Here is a 22,736-nt window from a genome sequence, read left to right as displayed (position 1 = left end):
CATACAGCATTATCCCTTAACTTGCCTGTTATAACAGTTTATAAGTGTGTTGCCGATTTGTTACTTTGTACAAACCAACCAAACCATTTTCCTGGATAGAAAACATTAACATCCACATTAAAATGCCTATAAACTCTGGACCTATGTTATATATTTTGTTGAGTTGTGTATGTACATTAACCCAAATATTCTGGATAATCCGGCTCCCGGTAGAAACCTCCTGAACAATGAATACTAGAGGGATGCTAACAGGGAGAAGCTGACTGCAATGACGGCAATGGAGGTGAAGACTCCCATGATCCCACTCTACTTCACAAAGTCACACAAACTTCATCTTTTGTTATTGCTTTGATGTGAGAGACCGCCCTAGTGGCAGAAATTACACATTATTACACATAATTGCTTATCAGTTTTTTTTTTACAATTTTGGTGCAAGAGTGATGTTGGTGTTGGTAGGAATTCACTAAGGATTATGAGTAACACTGGTATTTTAAACCTTAATATAATTATCCTAACACAACAACATGCACCAGGTTAGTGTGATTTTCAAAGACTATTCACTTCTTCATACGGGACAGTCAGCTTCAGCTTGCAATCGACACTTTAATGTAGTTTAATTGGGGAAAAATCCACAATCTTTATCCAGCACAACAAAAAGCAACAAAATGGTCGAGCCACTGAGGCAACATAAGGCTGCTGCAGTCTGTCATTCATTTTTCCTTCCTTGCTGAAATCCCAGTGCATCACAGAGACAAACCAAACAGTAAATTTTTTAAATATTGCTCAAAGCCATCAGGGTAGCTTTTGCTGAATCACTGTGCTTTTTAGTTGGACTTGGAAGAGGATTGTGGATTTTGCCCCCATTAGTTTTACTTCACAGAAAGCTAGAACTGTTTGTCCAGTATGAAGAAAAGGGCAGCAGATGATTGAAATTTAACCCATTATGTACATATATCTACAGGAGCAAGTTTAACATTTTAACTGTTCCTGTTAGACTTTGGACAAAAATCCCAGGTTATGTTTGATTAAATAAGAATAATATTACACAAGAATAAACAGTTACAAACAGCGGATGTTGGACTGGATGTACACAACAAGCTATTCTTACCTCTGAAGTGACACAAACAACGTAGAAGAACAAATGAAATATGAATGAGAATAGTTGACTTACATTAACAACAACAACAACAGGAAACTCTCCATAGCCTCAGCCATTAGAGGTACGTGTGTACTTCTTGTTCTTTCTTGTTTTCCAGTGTCTCCCTGTAGTACGGTGCGAGGGGCTCTAATATTAGCTCAGGGGAGACCTACTGTACGATGACATTTTAAAGCTTTCAGTGACGGTCCATGTTGTGGTTTGTAGTGCATTACCAGAGAGGTTTTTCCAACAAACTGAGCTGCCTTTGGCCCATTTAAGCTTCTATTTTTGAACACTTTGCCTCTTAAAAAGGGGCCAAGAATAGCACCTTATGTTTAAAGGTAAACTTGGTAGATCAGTGTGTTAAAGAAACATTCTGGTATTTTTTTAACCTTGGTCACGTTCATGTTATAGGATTTTGATTGTATTTCATTGTTTATTATCGTGGAATAAACTGAATAACAGTTTCAACATTGTGTATATTCAATGTTATTTCTGTATAATTGTGGACTTTCAGACTAATGCATACTTTTTATTTATTACCTCTGTTGTTGGAAACACATCTCTGGCAAAACATATATCGGGGCAAATATCCTAAAGCTGTTACAGATTTTACATAAACCATTTCAAATGCATGTCTCTAAGTCCAGAGTAAACACAGAAATGATACCCCCTAGGGTTGTAGCTAACTTCAAAGGGATCCATTAACGTATCACCATTAGCCGACTGGCAAAATGCCTTTTTTTATTTGCAATAAAAGCTGCGTGTTCACTCTGTCTCTCCCTTCTTACAGCTTTCATCCATCCTGCATCATTGTCTTTTGGTTTGCACCTTCAGCTCCTCAGCACATTACATCCATGCACTGCTTTTATTGCTGACATTACCGATGTACACACCTAATTGTTCATTTGTGACTTTATTTTATTTCTTGTTTTAAGTAAATCTATTGTATGGACTCCCTCCTTGTCACGTTCCCTGAGCCAGTTTATGATAGTTATTACTGCAGGTGAATAATAAAAAAAAGACATTGGAATTTGGAAAAATGTAGAAAGATTTGAAAATAATACAGTTTATTGATTTGCCACCTTTAGATATTTCTACTCAATGCTGTACTAATATGCTACAATACTGTAATGTTTTTTAATTAAAATATCCTAATTTGGGGGTTTTTCAAAGCAAATATTAATGTGATGTTTGTGATTAAATCAGTTTACTGTATATTTCTGCCACCCTCTTAATGTATACATGCTATTTCATGAACATTTCTCTATATCTGTCCCTGAACCAAATAGCTAGCTGGTGAGTAGATATATATCCCCATACTGTTAGCTACAGTAATCCAGGGGTCTACTTAATATGTTTAGTTGTATCCACACAGACTTTTCAGAGAAGCCCAAAAATTAAGATTTTATTTCTTTGAAAAGAGCCAACCAGCTTCCAAATGAATTATGAATTCATATAAGTCAGAGGATAGTTTGCTAGTTAGCTAAATAAACAGGTAGCTTGGTTAGTTGACCCAGATATGATCCCTATGCAGTTAGCCACAGTAGTTAATCCAGGGAGCTACTTTCTGTGTTTCCTTCTGACTCAGAGAAGTGTTTAAAATGATTTCCATAAAACTAAAATGTATTTAGAAAGCCATGCTGTGCTGCCCAAAGGTGCAAAAAATTGCTTTGACCCATGGTTAAAGGACACAATTATTCCAAAAAGACCCAGGTGTGAAAAGTACCCGACAAGATTTTTTTTTAGATGTGAAAATCAAGGAGTCAAAAATACCCAAGAAATACTTTTACTCAAAGTGGTTTTTGTGCGATCATTTACATAAAACACACGATTTATGCTTCCCAGAAGACATGCTGCTTACCAAGAAAAATATAAATTCAACCATTCAATCAGGGACCCTTCACTGTGATTTACTCAGGAAGGCCAATGTCAAGACTCGACTGTTGGCTTTCTAATGTCCTTCGCTGTCGGAGCTCACGACCAAGCCTCTTATTGCTCCCCAGGGGGCCTACTTCTGCTGAGATGGGGGAGGCATCAGTGAGCAAACCAGTGGATCAATGGTCACCAAGCCAACCTCTCTCTCCTCATCTAGTGCCTTCTGGGAGGTCAATGGCATAAAGGAGAGATTTACAGGGAGACCTGGGTGTGGCTGGTTGTGGAGGGAAGATGGAGGAAACAAAGAAACAACGGTATTTTATTAGAAGCCTGATATCATTTTCACTGAAATGCTGAGGGTGAAACGTTACGTGTGAAATGTTCCTCTTTCTATTCAAGCCATTATCCTTCGTTGCCCATCACACCTCGCTCTCTCCTGTTTCTGGTCTGCCTCTGACTTCCAATAAAACACAAAAAATGCCAAACAAATTAAAAATTCTGACTTGGTAAACTACTTGAACTCTGAGAACTGACTGTCAAAGCCTTCAGATGCTTATTATGATCAGCTTTCTGTTCTCTTTTTCATCTTACATTCTTGTTCTCCTAGAGCAATTAAAGGCAAGACACATTTATTTATAGCACATTTCATACCCAAGGCAACCCAAAGTGCTTTACAGAGTTCACGCAAAAGCACAAACAAAAATTATAAAAATAATACAGGCAAGTGGGCTAAAGCACATAGGATAAAAACAATAAAATAGGACAGACAATAAAATAAACTAACAACTGAATTGATTAATTAAAAGGAGTACATTCATTAAAAGCATTGGTAAACAGGTAGGTTTTTAGCTTGGATTGTTGTTGTTGTTTCAAGTCTTAGTTATTTTGGCAGTTTGTTCCACAGTTGAGCAGCACAGAAACTAAAGGCAGCTTCTCCTCGCTTAGTTTCGCACTGGGTCAGGAGATCTGATAAGCATCATGGAGGTCCAGTGTGTAACATTTAGGAGGATCTATTGGCAGAAATGTAATATAATGTTCATATATATGTTTTCATTAATGTAAAATCACCTGAAAATTGTTATGTTTTTGTTACCTTAGGATGAGCCTTTTACAGATGCTGCTGGTTCTCCTTCACGGTGTCCGCCATGTTTCTACAGTCGCCCAAAACTGAGATTCAGATTTTTTTGCAGGTTTCGCGGCCACTGTAGTTTTGCAAGTGGTATTCAGTTGGTTGCAATCTGTTAGATGCCACTATATCCCACACATTGGTCCTTTAAATTGTACGTACCACAGCAATATTACTTTCATAATATGTTTGAGTATTCGGCATAAAACTTGACAAGATAGATTAGCGGAGGGGTTAGAGAAATACATCTGGGATCTAGATTTTCCAAGTTTGTCATCAAGAAGTCTGACTTTTTCCTCCACAGTCAGCTTTGGTGAGCAATGATCACAGGAAAACATTACATGACCTGTGGAAATCTAGCCATATTTGATCATTCGGGTTCCACTGTTTGGACACAGATTACATTACATGTTCAATAACTTTTTCCTAAACAGTAACTGCTTCTTCCATCACTCCAGAGTTGAAGTAACTAGCTTTATGAGTACTAATCCCTGAGGTTTTACAGTGGGAGATAGAAGGGACTTATATTTCACCAACTGCTGTTAATGGCTCTTTATATTTGATAAAGAAGTTTAATGGGTTTGGATGATTCTGCCTCAGGCTGTAGCAGGAGGGCTGTTCCTCCATTCTTCACAGTTCCCAATGGACTTCCCATGTTTTATGTCCACTGATGGATCTCACCATCAAACTTTTATTGCACCAACATGTATTTTTTTCTCCTTTTCTAACTTTTTTTTTAAACACAATCTGTAAAATCAGCAATCAGTACCTCTTCTGGTTACCTGGTATCTTTCTCTTCGTGGGCTGTAACATTTTTTTGTATTCTTCTGCTCCATTTTTCTGCACCTGTTCTGTTTTCACTAAATCGGAGGGAAACAAAGGAGTCCTCAGGCCAGTAACAAAGCCTGCAGTAACAAGAGCTGACTCCATTAGTGGGGAGTCCCTGCTGGATGCTGGGTGGGGGTTGGGAGAAGGACTAAATGTATGGATTGAGGCTTGTGAAGCCCGCTGCAACTGTATTGTTGAAAATGTTGCAGGCTAAAATCACATAAAGAGAATAGAAGAGAACAGGGAACACAATATGCTATCCATCTGGGAATCCATTTATACTCTGTCCAACACCATAACTCTTAATTTTTTGCCGTTTCTGGGTTATTCAGAGTCAGTCCTTGGAGGAGATGGGGAAAGGTAGATCTAGTCAATAAAAGGGCTCTGCACGCTCCACCGAAGCCTTGTGTAACGACACACCTATATCATTCAAATAAATGATCCCTAAAGACACATTGATTTCTGCATGGCTCAACTAATTTCAAACTACCTGTCACATACTTTGTATGCTTTAGCCCACAATGTCTCAGAAACACTTACATTTGACCGATTGCGTGTTCAAAGACACTGGAAAGAATCAATATTCTACATTCGGCGCCCAATCCTCAAGTTTCTTTGGGTTAGGAGAACATTGTGTGAGTCCCCTGTGCAACAGGAGAGGTTTAGTAGCAAATCCCCATCCCACTTAGAATTTAAAAAAATCATTAGGCTATTAATTGCAGCGCAGATTCCCTGCAGAGCCTGAACAGTTTGCACAGGAGACGTGGAAAGTGATGCTGCACGTGGAGGCCTTTCCCTGCTCACATGTCTCTTCAAGCAGCCCACACATACAGCAAAATGACAACTGCACTTTTCTAGTGTCTCTCCATGAGTGTCGATTGCTTGTTTCGTGGAGATTCACAATAACTCTGACCCTGGCCTCTTATAGGAAGACTGTGTGCAACAAGCAGGCAGAGAGAAATAACAATCCAGCACACAATGGAGCACTTAAATGTATTTCAGCTGCAGTTTCAGCCGCTTTGGCCTTTGTATTTTCACTGACAACATGGCACTGAGAGGCAACGAGCCAATCCAAATCAGTGGCTAAGAAACAGATCATTATGGCATTCCTCTTGTGCTGACTCCCTGTTGAAAACTGCAATTTTTAAACTCAGCATGCAAAAAGATGAATAAACCTGTACTGTATGAAAAGGTTAAAGACTTGTGGTCCTGTGGTCTTCTGTCCATTGACTGAAAGGGAAAAATGAACCATCTTATCTACAAAGTTAAAATTGTCACTCCATTTGCCGTTTGCCAGGTTTTCTTAACTAATATACACAACAAGCTGTGAAATGTCAGATGGGTGGCATAATCCCAAAAAAACACGCCCATGTGACCGGCGTAACTTCTTCTTAAGGATATCAATCCTGAGACCAAACTTACACTTTAATAACCTCATAAAAAACAACTTGACGTTTTGTTTACTGTCATTAATTCTGGAGTATATTGAGTTTAGAAAATAATAATCATAAACACGAGGCATCACTCCCAGTTTCTCCCTGAAGGCCTAATTTGCAAATATTGCATCAGGAAAATGCATTTTTCAGGTCACTGTGAAGGGCACAGATGGTACTGAATCCATAAACATGAGTTCATTTGAAGTTGTAGAAGATGCTGCCGAGCACTGAGATGTCAGGAAGTCAGCAGAGTGACTTTGGGCTTTTGTCACTGAAGGTGCTCGTTCTGCTACAGAGAACCATAATAGCAGATGGTGATAATGTGAGAACTGTTGCATAAGAAAAGGTTACTGGAGGTGAATGCGCATGTGATCTTTAGGCAGCGTCTTCATAACTTTGATGCAGTAGTTTTTGAAGGTTAGGTGAAGCCATGAACTTTGTCAACTGCAAACGCAATCTATAAATAGCCAAATATATAGCCAGGTATTATGTCTATATTGGATGACTCTGCACATCGCGATTTATGTCCAATGCCAGCGTTTAGTGCAAACGCAGGAAGTAGTGTGCCCTGTAGTGAGGCAGGTGTGTTTAGGGCTGGGTGCCAAACTTCTATGCTTTCATGGCACAGACTGAATTGCTACAATACTACTGAGTATCAGTGCACCAATAATCATGCAGCAGACTGTTTAACATTACAGTCGTAGAGGCAATACATAGTATGTACTTAGTTGTTTAATTTGCCATAACAACAATCTTTAACTGTAGAATAGTTGTCATGCACAGATGTTGCAGAAAGTGAGAATAACATTTGAAATATAAATCTTTTCTGCCAAACTATTAATTAACATCCATTGTCACCAGGATTCTCATAAAAGTTCTCACTATGAAGCAATTTTAATTCTACTTCTTTATCTTTAACTCAAAACAAAAGAAACTTCTTGTTTAGAACATAAGTTTGTTTCACTGCGTAATTTTGGGTCCAGTATAATCACCCACTCTCCAAAATTACAGTAACTTCATCCTTTAAAGAGTTATAAAACCACAACTTTTCTCAAGCCAGTCTGCAGTAACAACAACACCAGCCGCTTCTATTCATATCTTGACAATATCTCCACTGCGTCCCATAGAGATTCTCATCTAGCCTGAGCTGTGTAGCGTAAAGCTCCTGCAGTCTGTGTACTTCTTTACACAGACGGTGTGATGCCTCTGGGGCTGCGGAGGGAGACTGTGGTGAGAAGAGTTAATAGAGTAGTAGTAGTAGAGTACAACACACAAAGGAGACTTTATCCCTTATCGATGGAGGGGAAGACTCCAATAAAGTACGTGAGCTCAGAGCAGGGCGATTGAACTGTGGGTTGAACACGGCTTTAACTAACAATGTATTAAAGGTGTTGTGATGGACTGTTGAGAAATTTAAAGTAAAAACCAATGGGAGAGGTTGTTTTAGTTTAAGGCAAGGACAGATTTGTTTACTGCTACAGAGCATTGACTGTATATAAATAGTCAGTGGTAAATAGTAAGCAACTGGGTGTGCTAAATCCCGCGCTCGAATAGTGGTTGTCCAAGCATAGTTTAGCAACCGTAACTAGATACAGCAGGTTTCTTGAAATTTGTGTTTCTCCGAAGCAGGATGCAAATCTGATTTTCAGCATTTAAAAAGTTTGGAGGTAGTTTTTTATCTTATTTAAAAAATAAAAAAAAAACACGAGTTAAAGTGTGAGGAATGGATTAAACAATGTGTTTACCTACTCTAACATAAACTACAATCATTACCATGCATGTCCGGCTATCAGAGTGTCAGCAATGTTAGCAGCTTAATTCTCCTCTTTATTAGAAACTGGGAGACCCCATCAGTTAGTTAGAAATCTGATTCACAGTGTTTGAATGTACGAACAATAAAGCATAAAACTGACCTCTGCCTTAGTTAAGACACTAAATAGGATATGTGAGGATGAAATAACAGCTTGATTACTTTTTCTCTTTGTATAGGACTGACTACCTTTATTTTAATACCCAAGCAAAACGCCAAATGGTGAGGATGTTAGCGTTTTGCCCTGGGTCATGTAGCTTTAGCTTTATTTGAGCACAATGTCATGTGTGCAGCCATCAAGTGCCTATTGAAGACCCTCTTAATGGGGTTCCCATTTTAAAAGAAATCAGCCAAAGACTTGGTTTTAACCAACTCATGGGGCTAACGCAAGCTTAATTTGCTAGCTAGCTACACTAATTAAATCTTCCAGCTGTTATTTCTGCTGGCAAAAATGAGAAGTCTGAGTTTGTGTATTTCTCTCTGAAATCAGGGACCCATTGTTTCAGAAGTTACAAATAATTTCGAGAGGCAAATCTGCAGCTGTCATCATTGCAAACTGCATTATGTGACAGGTTTAGCTACAGACATTTTTATCAAAACCAATCTTAAAAGTAGAGTCAGTTAACTCTGCAAAAAAAGTCACTTTTCCTTTAATTTGACATTATGTGTTTGCTGATACTGTTGCCTTATCACATGCCAGTTAATCAGCAGCTATTTATCCTCATGAAAGCGTCTTCTACTTTACTGCACATAAGGTCACCAAAAAAACCGGAAACTTAATCAGAGACTTTCTTTTCCTTCTAGGATGTGATCACAGAGAAGTAAAAAGAAATCGGTGGAGATTTTCTCTCAGAGCTGCCTGGTGTGTGTGTGTCCTGGCAGCTTGGAGAGAGCTGGCGCCGACACAAAAAGAAAGAAGATGAAATAGATTTAAAAGGATTGGCCACTTGTCTGCGGGAAGGCAGCAAACAGGAAGATGCAGTGTGGCCCCAAACTGAGGAGATTACACAGAGAACAATGTCATCATGCTGGAGGCGTCAGCAAGCATGCATCCAAAAATAGCTGATGATCTTGTTACAAACATTTGGTTTGAATCAGAACTGTATTTGGTTAAATCCAGGGAAATATTAGCATGGATAAACTTGCCATTTGTTGTATATTTTCACAAATCTTAGAGAATTATGAGCAGAAGCAGAAGGCTCTGATAAAAAAAAAGATCAACATGTTAGCAACATCTAATGAATGTTTTCACGAGGACAATTTATAAATAAATATAAATGTATGGTTATTGGCTGTGTTGCCAACTATAAATCCATGTTATCTTTTAATTTCCTTAAGTATGTTTGATTTGAATCCATGGGCGCTTAGGGTCTGGCATAGTAAAAATGTTTAAACTTATAATGACTTACATTGGTACTTTTATTTTATTGTTTATTTGTATAGGTACATAGCATAAACAAACGTTACACACCACAACATTTATAAGCTAATTTGCAATACCCGTCCGTATAACATCTTTTTTATTTGACTCTATTTTGGACGTGAATGCATTTATTGTGTTTTGTTTTTAATGCCACACTGTAAAGCACTTTGAGCTGCATTTTAGATAAAACTCAACAAACACAAACAAACTCAACGGTAAGTATGCACATACTGTACTTAGCAAGAAAGAAGGAACAATTCAGGACACAAAGTAATACATTAAAGCAACATAAAACAGGACGCACCAGATCATTCATGATGACGGATCCCTGGGGCAGCCTGGTTATGTCGACATTTTTATTTATTTGTCGAGTTTTAAGATCAGAAGATTTAATAAAATGATCAAAACGTAACATTTTTAATTTCCTAAGATCATGGAAATTATGTGATCTTATCGGCTTCCTGACTAAAATTTTGACTGTATATCTTCATAAGAGGCTTGGTTGCTGTAGCTTCTGCTTGTGATCAAGAGGTTAAACAATAACTTAAATGTGAAAAGATCACATAGTGCATTAGGTTATTTGCTATTTGCAATGGGAGTTATTAAAGGAAAGAGGTTTTGTTCTGGTTTTTTATCAGTTTTATCTGCTAAAAAGTTACAAAATTTTATAAAATGTGCCGGTTAAATTGGCTAGAAATTATCCAGGCCATACAAATGAATGCAGAAACCATAAATGTTATGCATTTAGCTTTTAGTATGATGTCATTATATAGACAGACTTCTCTCTCAGCACCCCCAATTCTGACTTCCAGCATCGCTGTTTAAATCAACACTATTACTGATCTCAAAAAGTTTATTCACATATACACTTTGATATGTTTATCAGACAGTTTTTGTTTTAATGCACTGGACACTTCACCGAATGCCAGACTGATTATCTTTATTAGACAAAGACGTCCATATCAATGTTCTTCCCATTCTCAAACTGCTTTACAAAATATGCAAATGCAATCACAGAGTGGCCTCACGTTGCCCTCTGTGGGTCTAAGAAAGAGGCATTCCGTAAAATGGGATTATTGCGTTTAATTTCCCTATCAACAGCCGCACTGAAGGACTAAAAGTGGGAGCTCACGTTGCCATGGATGTCTTAGAGATGTCTAAGGTATTTGGCCATGGAAATGGAGATAGCTCTGGAAGAAAAACCTCTTTTGAGTGCAGTGGAGAGCTGCTGCTTTATCTTATCTCACAAAGTGTCAGTTTCCATGTGTTCAATCTCCTCCAGGAGCTGATCTTTGCTCCCTCGGCAGCAGAGAAGGGAAGCGTTTCCACAAACAACTCAAATCCTGCAAGTCTATACTGTGCAGCAGCGATGCAAAGCTGGATGTTTTTTTAAATACAGATCCTGGTTTAAGCAATTTTAAAAGAGTCTATCCTGCTGAGTCAGACATTCTACACTGCATTGGTAAAATCTTATACCTTTTACACTTGAAACAAATACTCAATTGATCCAACAACAGTTCTGACAATCAGTTAATCATTTAGATCATTTATGAAGCAACAAGGTCAAACAATCACTAGTTCCAGCTTCTTAAATATGAACATTTCCTGATTTTCTGATGTCAATCTGGGCTTTGATCTTGTTATGGGCATTTTTCATTATTTTTTTACTTTTCATAGACCAAAAAATTTATTCAATACGGTAAAATGCTAATTAAGATTGTTTGCAGTCCTACAGCGATACAAGTTAGTTTGCTAATGATGTTTTTGCATAAAAATAATAAAATTAGCTAATAAAGTATATAATATTTCCATAAATGAATCTACTCAGCAGTACATACATTAAGTTAAACAACATTAAACTGCTGCCTACACATGAATGCACCAGTGATCCAATATTGTAATGTGATATAATACATAATAATTTAACAAATACTCTACTCTGATAAATACTAGCACACATTTAGCTGAGAATTATACTTGTAATTGAATATGTTAATTTTAATAATAAGATTTTTATTAAGTAAATAATCCACTAGACTAATCAGCTTATGGAAGCATTTTCTAAAACAATACTCTCTGTTTTCTTTGGTCTATTTGCCAGAAACACATACATCTGCAGTTGATCTTATATTAAGGGGTCTGCATAATCATGAATTGATATTAATTTAAAGGACAGTCTCGCATTGTTTCCTTAATAATCCCCTAAACAATTAGGCTGTTATTAGATGTTCAGTAATGTCTACAGACACAAGTATCTGTTGTTGTATCTGGCTGTAAAGCTCATTAAGGAGCCCTCTCCACACTGACAGTGGATCTATCCAATGGTTGTCTGGAATCCACTGGCCGTCCAATGGGAACCCGCTCGGAGCTGATGCTGTTTGCCTATTGGTGAAGAGTGTGCAGTATCTGTTAGTCTGCCTCCCCTGTACTGATGCCTTTCCTCTGGTCAAGGTTGCACTTGCAGTTATCGCAGTAGGACGCGACTGGAGCTCCGTTTACGCGCAAACAGAGCAGCAGACTAATCAGCCGAGACTCTCCGCTGTAACTTGTTTGTGTTTGCACTCCACAGAGGAATCTCTCACCTCACAGAAGCAGCCATGGATGAAATGGAGGAAGAGTTGAAATGCCCTGTTTGCGGCTCTTTTTACCGGGAGCCCATCATACTGCCGTGCTCCCACAACATTTGCCTGGCTTGTGCTCGGAATATCCTTGTGCAGACCCCCGACGCCGAGTCCCCACAGAGCAGCAGAGCCTCTGGATCCGGCGTCTCCGACTATGATTATCTGGATTTGGATAAAATGAGTTTGTACAGTGAGGCGGACAGTGGATACGGCTCCTATGGGGGCTTCGTCAGCGCTCCAACCACCCCTTGCCAAAAATCACCAAACGGGGTGCGAGTTTTCCCCCCGGCTGTCCCCCAGCCTCCTCCGCAGCAGCACCTGCTACCACAGCCCGGCTCTTTACCCCCGATCCCCCGCAACTCCTGCATCACTTGCCCACAGTGTCACCGCAGCCTCATCCTGGACGACCGGGGGCTCCGCGGATTCCCCAAGAACCGGGTGCTGGAGGGGGTTGTGGACAGGTATCAGCAGAGCAAAGCGGCCGCTCTCAAGTGTCAGCTCTGCGAGAAGAGTCCGAAGGAGGCCACCGTGATGTGCGAGCAGTGCGACGTCTTCTACTGTGACCCTTGCCGCCTGCGGTGCCATCCTCCCCGCGGTCCCCTCGCCAAGCATCGCCTGGTGCCGCCAGCGCAGGGGCGGATAAGTCGCCGCACGAGTCCCCGCAAAATCTCCACTTGCACAGAGCACGAACTGGAGAACCTAAGCATGTACTGTGTACAGTGTAAGACGCCTGTGTGTTATCAGTGTTTGGAAGAAGGAAAACACGGCACGCACGAAGTCAAAGCTTTGGGCGCAATGTGGAAACTGCACAAGGTACGTGCGTAAAAATGATCAAGCTGCACAATCTTTCTTTGCTGTTTAACAGTGCGTATTTTTCTCTGTGTGTTCATGTCGTCTTTATTCGCAGTGATTCATCATCCTCTGAGCTGAGCAACAAGTCTGCCTCGAAAATAATTTGCGCTATGTTGTCAGCTCTGCTTAGCATTCAGTAGAGCTGTGGGAATGTTCACTTGTCACTATGGATTTAAATGATTGCTTTACAATGCACAATATAGTAAGTGGATGAATTTGCCTCTCCGACACACCTCCAGCTCATATTTCTGTCGGCTTCGTGAGGCAGAGAGGAGAAATGCGCACGTCTCCAAACAGGGAACTCTGCTGTCTCTGGTGCGCAAAAGCTGTCAGGAGGCAGCTCTATTTGAAATTCTGCTCACGAGTGGACAACCAGGAGCAGGCCTCCTTTATCAACAGGAAACTGCTTCTATCACATATGCACTTTTTCATAAAACTTAAGTAGCTCAGTGATTCTGGCATGATTTTAACTCTTAACCATTAGTCTCCTGAGCTCCCATACAGCAGATTCCTTCACTCTATATATACTGTATGTTCCACTCCTTTCTGTGCTCCGACAGCTCACAGGCTCCCCAGAGATCATTAGACACGGCTAATATTGGAGCTATGCTTTAATAAGAGCCAGCAGAGGAGCACAGATGCCAGCCTTTATGGTGGATTGAGAGGCTATTTTGGAGTTGTTGTGGGCAGGGAGGCACCGCACTTCAGAAAGCTGCAGAGCCGAGTTTGTTTACGCCTCTGCAGCAGTAACCCTCACCTCCACATGCTCAGCATCCAGTGGCAAGGGAGGATGTAGTGCTGGATATAGAGGCCCTTCAGTGCTCACTCACACACACACACACACACCCACACACACACACACACACAGAGGGAGATGTGTAGTGATGGTAGCCACTGGTGTCTATGAGAAAACCAAAAAAAAAAAATTGTGAATGCAGTTAAGTTTTTGTGCACAGGGAGCTCACACCCACACACACGCACATCATTCCCTCCCTACAGATTTCCTGATGATTTACAGTCAGAATTGGTCTTGTGTGTCTTCAAAACAGCCATTTAACAGACCTCCAGTCCAATCATCTCTTCTAGATGGTGGTGAGATAGTGTGTCACCTCAGATGCTGAGGTAATTGTAAAATTGATGGAAAAGCTCAGAGGGGGTTGATCATTTCACTCACATCCATTTGCCATCACTTGAGAAGTTGCCGAACCTTTTCTGCTTCATCTTTCTTGGATTCAAAATGTAAAAAAAAGAGCTAAAGGAGAATATTTGAAGAAACCAACCGATGGTATCTGGGATATTGGTGCCAATGTGCAGCCTGTCACGCTGTTTTTGGCTTCTTTCATGGCACCTGCTTATTTCTGACCTGTTATCTGAAGCTGCTGCCTGCAGTAACTGTAACAGATGGCTGAGAGCTCGAGCTGGCAGCGTTGAGGATGGACATCTTTCAGAGCTTCGGGGTGTTCCTCACATAATTCATTAGGGAAAAAATGAGATTGTATTCCATATCCCGCAGACATACTGTAGATTCATGCGTCACTTCTGCATAATGCATATAGTACCCAGAGTGGTGGCACTGGCTTTCTCTGAAATCTGACTGGTCACTCCAGATTTTCTCACATATTACTGGCTGTTAAAGGTCCAGTGTGTAACATTTAGGAAAATCTATTGGCAGAAATGGAATCTAATATTTATAGGTATGTTTTCGTTAGTGTATAATCACCCGATTGTTGTGTTTTTGTTACCTTAGAATGAGTGTTTTTTATCTACAGAGGGAGCGGGTCCTCCCCTCCGGAGGCTGCCATGTTGAACTGCCATGTTTCCACAGTAGCCCAGAACAGACAATCCAAACACTGGTTCTACAGTAATTCACGTGACATTTTCCAGTAGCTTGTTGTATCTTTTTCAACAGTACAAAACCTCCAAATATTACATATACAATGCTATAAAACAGAGAAAAGCACCAAATCTAAACATTTGACAAGTTCTCACTCAAGTAACAGAAGGACTAAAGGGTTGTTGTAACAATACAAATAAATATTTTACAGAATAATGTGGACATTTTCAAATTTAAGTAAATTCTGTGTTCACTATTGTTCACAGATACACTGTACATACATACACATGCTAAGCTACATGTTTTTGTTTTGTTTTTGTTATGTCAGGTGAACGCACACAATGCACACCGTTAATTGTGCATCTTTAAATCTTTTGTTTGGCCACTCGAGGGCAGCACAACAAGATGTAAACACAACGCTGACATATTATAACTATTATAGCTATAAAGTTATTATGGCGAACCTATTAGCAAACAGTTGCTTATTTACTCATCCAGCAGACACAGAGCAACATATGCATCCATTTTGAGTCATGTTTCTGGTTCAGTACTGGTGTTCCTTTTAACTCTCTTCGGTCTCCATCAACTCTTGAAAAAAAAACATATCTCGCTATTTAGCAGCTAAATGCTCCACTACGGTCACCAGCTAGTTAATAACTTTGTTTGGTTGTACTGGGTAGTTTACAGTTTTTTTTTGTGTGTTTCTGTTGATCAGTGCGATGAGACTGAATCAACACAGTACAGTTACAGTCAAAACAAAAAGCTGACACCTTTATTTAAACACATTTAAAAAATGGCTAGTGCAGCTTTAATGGTTGCTATTAGCCATAAGCAAAACCATCCAGTATTGAAATATACATTGTATTTATGCTCTCACCCATATATTTTGGTATGTACATAAACATCTTGTTTTTCTACTCAAAGTGATCAAAGCTGTTGGTTGTTTGATCTGTGGGCTTTCGTGACAGGGCTGCTGCATTTTTCAGCATCACTGCCTGATGTCGATGCAGGAAGTACAACAACACTAAAAAACTTGAACCCCGTTTCTTAGCGACAAATCTTAAATCCACACCTGCAGCATTTACATCTCAGAGCTGAAAATGTGCTCACTTGTATCATTTAATAAGATCTCGTCTATTTTCCAACTGGGATTTTCTTCAAGGTTTTTAATCTGCATCCATCACCATCAGTGTCGTATTGTTACGTCGGGACAAACTGTGTTTTCTGTCTTTGTGAAACATTTTTCTCTTTATAGAAAGAGTTAAATCACCTGCCACCATGGCAACCAAATCCCTCTTGATGTTGCGCAGAGCAGCAGAGGTCTCTAAGATACCGGGCCCCATGAGGAATCCATCCCAGATGCTTTACAGCCTTTCCCCTCCCTCCTCTACAGTACATGTGTGTCTGTGTGTACTAAAATGAGTTTTGAATGCTACAGATCATTACTCCCGCTTTTCCTGCTCCCTTTTAGATGTCTTGTGAAGTTCTCTGCTGGTCTTACAGGCAATAAAAACCACCGCGTTTTATCTCTAACCCCCCCTTTAGGACTGCGTGACCGTGTCTAAACCACGATGGTAATCAATTTCATGTCTCCAAAGTCAATTTCAGTCACAAAAGACGAGTAGAAATTTAAGAGCTACATAGTGTGACTCGTCCAGCTCTCTTCTGCCGCTTCAGATTTGTGTCAGAAGGTTTTATGTGGTGACAGGATGTCTGTGTTAATCTCTGTAAATCACATTAAAAACAGTAAAGCCATTAGAGTGTTAAAGCCCTATATAGTGAGTGGTCCTCAGTTCTCCACGGATGTCATAAGGGGTCGCACAGGACCCTTAATGCAATCTAGGTCAAGCTCTGTCGCCTCTGTGTGTTTAGTGGCAATTAAAGATGATTAATCACATAGAAGATTAAGTGCAAGAAGATGCGCGGGTGTGCAGAAAATAAGTAGCAGATTGTAGCAGAAAATTTGTAATTTGCCCTCTTGCCATTGGAGGAGAGATAAATCAGAGGCAGCAGAGGAGATGTTAACCCAGACGACCCTGAAAATTTCCCTTTGAGCTTTGCACGCAAGCAGAAAAAGGTTGTAGAAGTGAGTAATTTGAGGAATTCGCAAGTGACTTAAGGAATTTTCCACTTCTAGTGTGCACATGTGCGACCCTTCACTGTCAGCATGTATTTTATCCTAAGCCTGCTGACATAAACAGACGGCCAGCACACCCTGACAAAAGCTAACACAGATGGATGCTCTGCAAGCTCTCATCCAAGATGCTCCCAAAAAGCGGGCTAATAAGGACAGACAGAGCAGGTTGATTTGCTTCTGGATGAGTTACCTGCAGCTCTGCCTGCGCTCAGCGGCAGCAAAGGAAAAGCCTTGAAAAGTCAGACAGAGGCGGCGGGATCCCCGTCCTCCACTCCCGCTTTTACTCCTGCCGGCTAATACTAATGAGACTGAATGTCAGTCTGGATCCATTGTACCCACAGTCGGCCCCGCTGTGTGGCTGCTCAACACTCAAGACATCCAGACAAAGACCAGTAGGACACTGTCCCATACAGATAAATAACTGCATGGTGACCATGAATCCGAACAAAGTGTGTATCTGGCTTCAGCTTCGCAGGGAATTAATAGAATTCAATAGCAACACAAATATTAGTCTCTCCAGGAACAATCAACACTAATTCAACCAATCCCTGGGAATTCTGTGTGACCTTGCAATTTTGTCCAATGGCCACAACTTTGACCAATCAATGTAGTTTTCCTGCGAGTTTCACACATAACATTGATCCATATCTCCCCTACTACTAGAGATATTAAATCTTTGCAAACATAAATTGCAATTTTTTAGAAATGCTGCTGCAAAATCAACCATTTTAGGCCTCAACAACCCCAAAAATGTCCTGTGAAGTCCTGGAGAGACCAAAATATAGTACAGCTGGCCAAATAACCAAACAACAAGCAAATACTAAGATTAGAACTCACTGATCAAAGTAATTTTGTACTTTTTAGAGCTGTACCCCAATTGCTTTGTTATCCAGTCACACTGCCCATTATTCCAACCGCACATTAATAATTGAAAATAGATAATACTGTATCACCTACTGTAAGATCACAATTAATGAATTATCAGTGCAGGATCACTATTTGTGCTCCAGCTTGAGTCCTGCATTCTTAATGAAGAGTCAATAGTGGCCCAGCGGTGATAACGTGGACTAAACCTTTAAGTACATCGTCTTTACTGTAAGTGATTCTACAGATAAAAGACACGGTTGCTCGATTGTTCATGATAGCCGACTGTGATTCACTGATATGGGGATGAGACGGAGGACAAAGGCGGGTCTGAGGTCTATAGAGAATGACATTTCGCAGTGGGGGGCCTTAGATGTCTCAAAGCCGTTTAGTTTGATGCTGGTCCATTACAGGCGATGATATTTACCCCTCGAGCTGCCATGTAAAGAGATTAGCTGTGTAAATGTTAATGAAAGAGGGAGATAAAGAACAGGAAAATGAGAGTGCCAGAATGACCCAGAATGCCCGAAAAGAGGAAACAGAGACTGAGCAGGAAAGAGAGAGCGATGCTGAATGTCTCATCTCTGGGGTAAATGAGCCAAGTTTGACGAGATACAGAATATTTAATGTCCAGTCGGCATTTGGGGTCCACAGAAAACATTGGCTTCCGCACTGAATTTTTTTTTTGACATATTTTTACATAACTTTTTTGGGTGGGAACCAGCTGCATCTTCCAACTTGCTCCAGGCGTGTAACTGGAGAGAGATAAATGCCTTAAAACTCCACTGTGCCAATTTTCCTTTGTGGCCCGACTGGGAGAGAAAGAACTTTTTTTTTTTCTCTTATCTTTTCTGTACATAAATGAGTCCAAACCAAAGCAAGCTGTCAAATTTTTAGGAGGCTTTGCTACATTTTTAAAACAGAATAATTTATTATCCGCCATCACATCAGGCTGCCCTAACAGCCCACATTAAATGAGGACACCAGTTGCATAAAAAAGTGAGCTCAACCTGAAATCTGTGCAGCACATGATCAGGATAGGTTACATCCTGCGGTGATTCTTTTTTCGTCATCGTTGTCATCAGCATCAGCGTCATTGTTTCGATCATAATGTTAGAAGTGGAGCTGATGTAATTGTCCTCAGTCTGTTCTCAGTTAATTTAAAGAGCAGAAATCAGATTGGAGGTAACATGAACAGAGCTTAACTGGGGGAACAAGCTGATTGGTTAAATGTCAGTGGGTGAAATCCAGGAAATGACAAAGCAAATCGACAGACTTAAAAATTGAGCTTTGAAATGACTTTATTTATTTATATCCATGAGATCCATGATCTCAGAGGGTCCAGTGCACAACAACAGAAAACTCCTGTGTCTGATTGGCTGACAAGTGTCATTAAAAGTGTTTATTGGGACACCTCAAACATTGTTCCTATATTATCTGTCCTCAATTCACCATATATTAGACTGCAAGTAACCATAGCAACTACTGACACAATTGCCTTACAGGAAAGGATGGTTCAACCAAATATTTAATTGTCATATTAGCAAAAAAAAGCAAGATTTTTTATGAACATGACCATGAAAATGGATTCTGAAAATTGGATACAGATAAATGTATTATTATTATTACAAGAAGTTGTCTGCTTTCATAGCTAATAGACCACTTTCAGGGCAGACATTTAGACTTGGGCAGACATTTAGACTTGCGCAGGCAGGAAAAGCACAGGTGTAACTAATAACATTAACGATGGCTGCGTACCATTAAGCGCTCCAGCAAGCCATGTCAGCGGGGGAGCATGCACTATAACCAGAGCCCTGGAACTGGCTCGCCTAAATTGAACGCAGCCATCATTAGCGTTATTAACTCTGCCCATGCTTTTCCTGCGTTGACAAGTCAAAACGTCTGCTGTAAAACGTCTCCATTGGTGGTTTGATTAGTCACGGCTGACATCTCTCCTAAATTATAATTATTGATGGTGCATTCATTCATCCAGGAACCAACTACCAAGCCTGGTGAGCTGCATTGTACCATGCAGCATTGATTTATCTGTTCTTACACCATTCCTTACTTACTATTAAACTTCTGTGTCTGTGTCAACATGATGATCTCTAAATAGTTGAGGTATAAGGTCAGACTGCCTCACGTAAGCAGCAGGTTTTATTTCTATGACTATTAATATCCATATTAATTTAATACATGGCTTGAACTGCTTAATCCCGCATTTTTAAAATTGGTTCAGCCTCAGACCTTCAAAGCCCCAACACACACACCTGCAGTCCATCCACACAGCTGTTTGCACTTGTGATGCCTGATTAGACCTGCACTTTACTGACAGCTCTCTCACTCTCCGGTTAGTTGTTGTACCTGTCAGACAAGACAGCTTACCCCTTTATCATTATCAGCACATAGAGTTTGGTGACTCTTTCCTTTATTTTTCTTGTTTATCCTCCATTTTCAATGACTTTGTATAAACCAGATAAAGTTGGAAAAAAACAGCTTCTACCATAGTAATGGAAAGTAATATGGGTGCACTGGGCATAGAAACTTTTAGCTATCCCACTCCACACAGAGTCTGACCCAGAAGTCTTATAGCTAACATTGCAAGCATCACAATAGAGGATTTCGCATCTTTTGAGGTTGAAAATCCACAAATTGACTTTTCATCCCTCTTTTTGTTATCCTATATTCACACATGACACAGCTGAAAAACATCCACAGGTTTTCTGGAAGATGCTGCATCAATGAAGCTTCAGAAGAGAAGATGGGGTTTGCAGGGATTTAAACTTTGTAGCAAAAGGTGTGAACCACAAATGCTGAATCTAAAAAGTAGTAGAAACACCATTTTTAAATGTATTTTTTTTATGCCTTTATTAGACAGGAAATGAGGGGAGAGAGAGATGGGGAACAGCATGTAACAAAGGTCCCCCAGCTGGACTTTGTTCCCCAATGGCACTGGGGAACAAAGCCCTCAAGGCACAGCAGAAACTTCCTTCTTACTAAACAGATACTGCTCAATTATCAACAAATGTGCTCTAGAGAAAGAAGAGACAGTCTCTCCAGGAAGTTGGGATTGCAAAAAAATATGTGAATTCTCACTGGAAAAAGTGGCCTTAAATTTAAAAAAAAAAAGAAAAAAAAAGTGAATTATACAAAAACATTGCTGTGCAAAACAAGTTTTACAATCTTAACGTTCTTCTGCAATTTCAAGAAAAAAAAAGTGGCCATGAAATGAAACATTTTAGGCCACAACAAATGCAAACGAAGCCAGAGAAATCCTGGAGAGACTGAAGAGAATACCAACCACACCTGACTGAATGACTTGATAGGACCTTTAGGAAAACCCACTCTTAATAGGTTCAGGACCAAGTGTCATCGGTTTCATTTCACATTCAAACTAGATCAGCAGGTAGGCGACTTGATCATGTGCAGAAGACGCCGTCCTCTCCAGATAAATCCAGGGCTGACAAGAATAGATCACTTCTGCCCCATTTCCTGCTGTGCTGTCCCAAGTGTCCATCAAATAAGGACTCAAAAGAAACTGTGGCAACTTTCAAGAGCCCTCGTTATTATTATCAGAGCTTTATCGCTTTTCTTGTGTGGATAGTTAACGACTTGTACTGCATTATTGATGACAGCAGATATAAGGGATGAATAATGCACCAGCCACTTAGGTTGTGCTTGTGGATGATGGTTTCATATGGGATCTTGTTAAACACAGAGGAGTATCACAATCTGGCCAAATCTTAACTCTTCCAGCGTGTTGAAAGATGTAAGAGCTTAATTTTTAACAACAGAGAGCCTCCCAGGACGGTAAATATCATCAAGTCGCCTGCTTAATATTTCAAACTGTATTCTCTGAGGGCTGCGGCGGTGCATGTAAACAACCACAACCTTTCATGTTAGAGTGTCTGGTTACTGATACTGTAGAGGGAAACACAATCAGTAATCAAGCTGTGCAAAATTACATTCACTTTCTTTCATCGTAGTTTTTTTTTTTTTTTGCTTGTTTGGTGTTTTCTTTCACCAGAAATTGACCTCACCCTCAGTTTAGGTCTGTTTATAGTGTGTAATCAAATGACTGCGTATTACACACAGGATTAAATGAGCCTAAAGAGACTGTTTAAAGAACACCAGAGAAAGTACTTAACCCTGGAGCTCTGAGAAAGAAGGGCACTTCTCTGAGATGTAACGCAGCTTTTTGAAAGTAGGTTATGGGAACTCAAAATCTATGTTTCCTGTAGAACATTTGGAACATTTTGTGGATATGTGTTTTTTTAATTAGCTTGAAGAGGAATACTTTTCCTTTGCTGCGGCTTTAAGAGCTTAGCAGTGACATTACACCTACCTCCCTCTTTCCTTGCACTTCCCACTTCCTAGCGGGGGCTTTAATCCAAATTGGCTCTGACGCCTCTCTGACATCTTCGCTTTGCTGTGACAGATTGGCTAGTTCGCTCGGCCACAGAGTGAAAATGAAGCATGCAGAATGGCCCCGGAGCTGCTGGTGAATTATTCATGCTATGCACGTGTTCCCACTCGGCTTAATTACTGAGATGATTAGTGCTCCCAAATAGCAGGGCCATCCTAAACCCGCCACCACCTCAACAAATCCTCAGTAGCTCATTGCAAACATTCCAGCATTTCTACACTAATGTTGAATGCTTTCATTTCGACTATCCCTGAACAAGCTTGAAGTCGCGTTGCATTAATGTAAGTGGAGAATTGCGGAGCAAAAATTCAAAAAAGCCCACAGGCTAATAGTTCTCATCAATCTTTATATATATATATATAT

At 40.1% G+C, this 22,736-nt stretch overlaps 2 protein-coding genes across 3 annotated transcripts in view; one reads left to right on the top strand and one right to left on the bottom strand.

The window, feature by feature from the left end:
- tmx1 (thioredoxin-related transmembrane protein 1) overlaps window positions 1–4,163 on the bottom strand; it is a 27,166-nt gene extending 23,003 nt beyond the window's left edge. The window contains exon 1 of the mRNA XM_035673659.1: window positions 4,129–4,163. Within this exon, the coding sequence (XP_035529552.1) occupies window positions 4,129–4,163 (35 nt within the window). The remainder of the gene's footprint in view (window positions 1–4,128) is intronic.
- Window positions 4,164–12,102: 7,939 nt separating this feature from the next.
- Window positions 12,103–22,736, top strand: part of trim9 (tripartite motif containing 9) — a 40,534-nt gene continuing 29,900 nt past the window's right edge. Inside the window, exon 1 of one of the 2 annotated variants that reach the window (XM_035674550.1) lies at window positions 12,103–13,073. In XM_035674550.1, coding sequence (XP_035530443.1) covers window positions 12,237–13,073 — 837 coding nt within the window. In that variant the 5' untranslated portion in view covers window positions 12,103–12,236. The remainder of the gene's footprint in view (window positions 13,074–22,736) is intronic. The other variant, XM_035674551.1, reaches the window with a different exon arrangement.

Source organism: Morone saxatilis, unplaced genomic scaffold (assembly GCF_004916995.1).
Source record: "Morone saxatilis isolate NCDOM2014 unplaced genomic scaffold, NCSU_SB_2.0 Contig3, whole genome shotgun sequence".
NCBI lineage: Eukaryota > Metazoa > Chordata > Actinopteri > Moronidae > Morone > Morone saxatilis.
The sequence above is the reverse complement of the archived record's forward strand: the minus strand, read 5'-3'. Positions and strand labels throughout refer to the sequence as shown.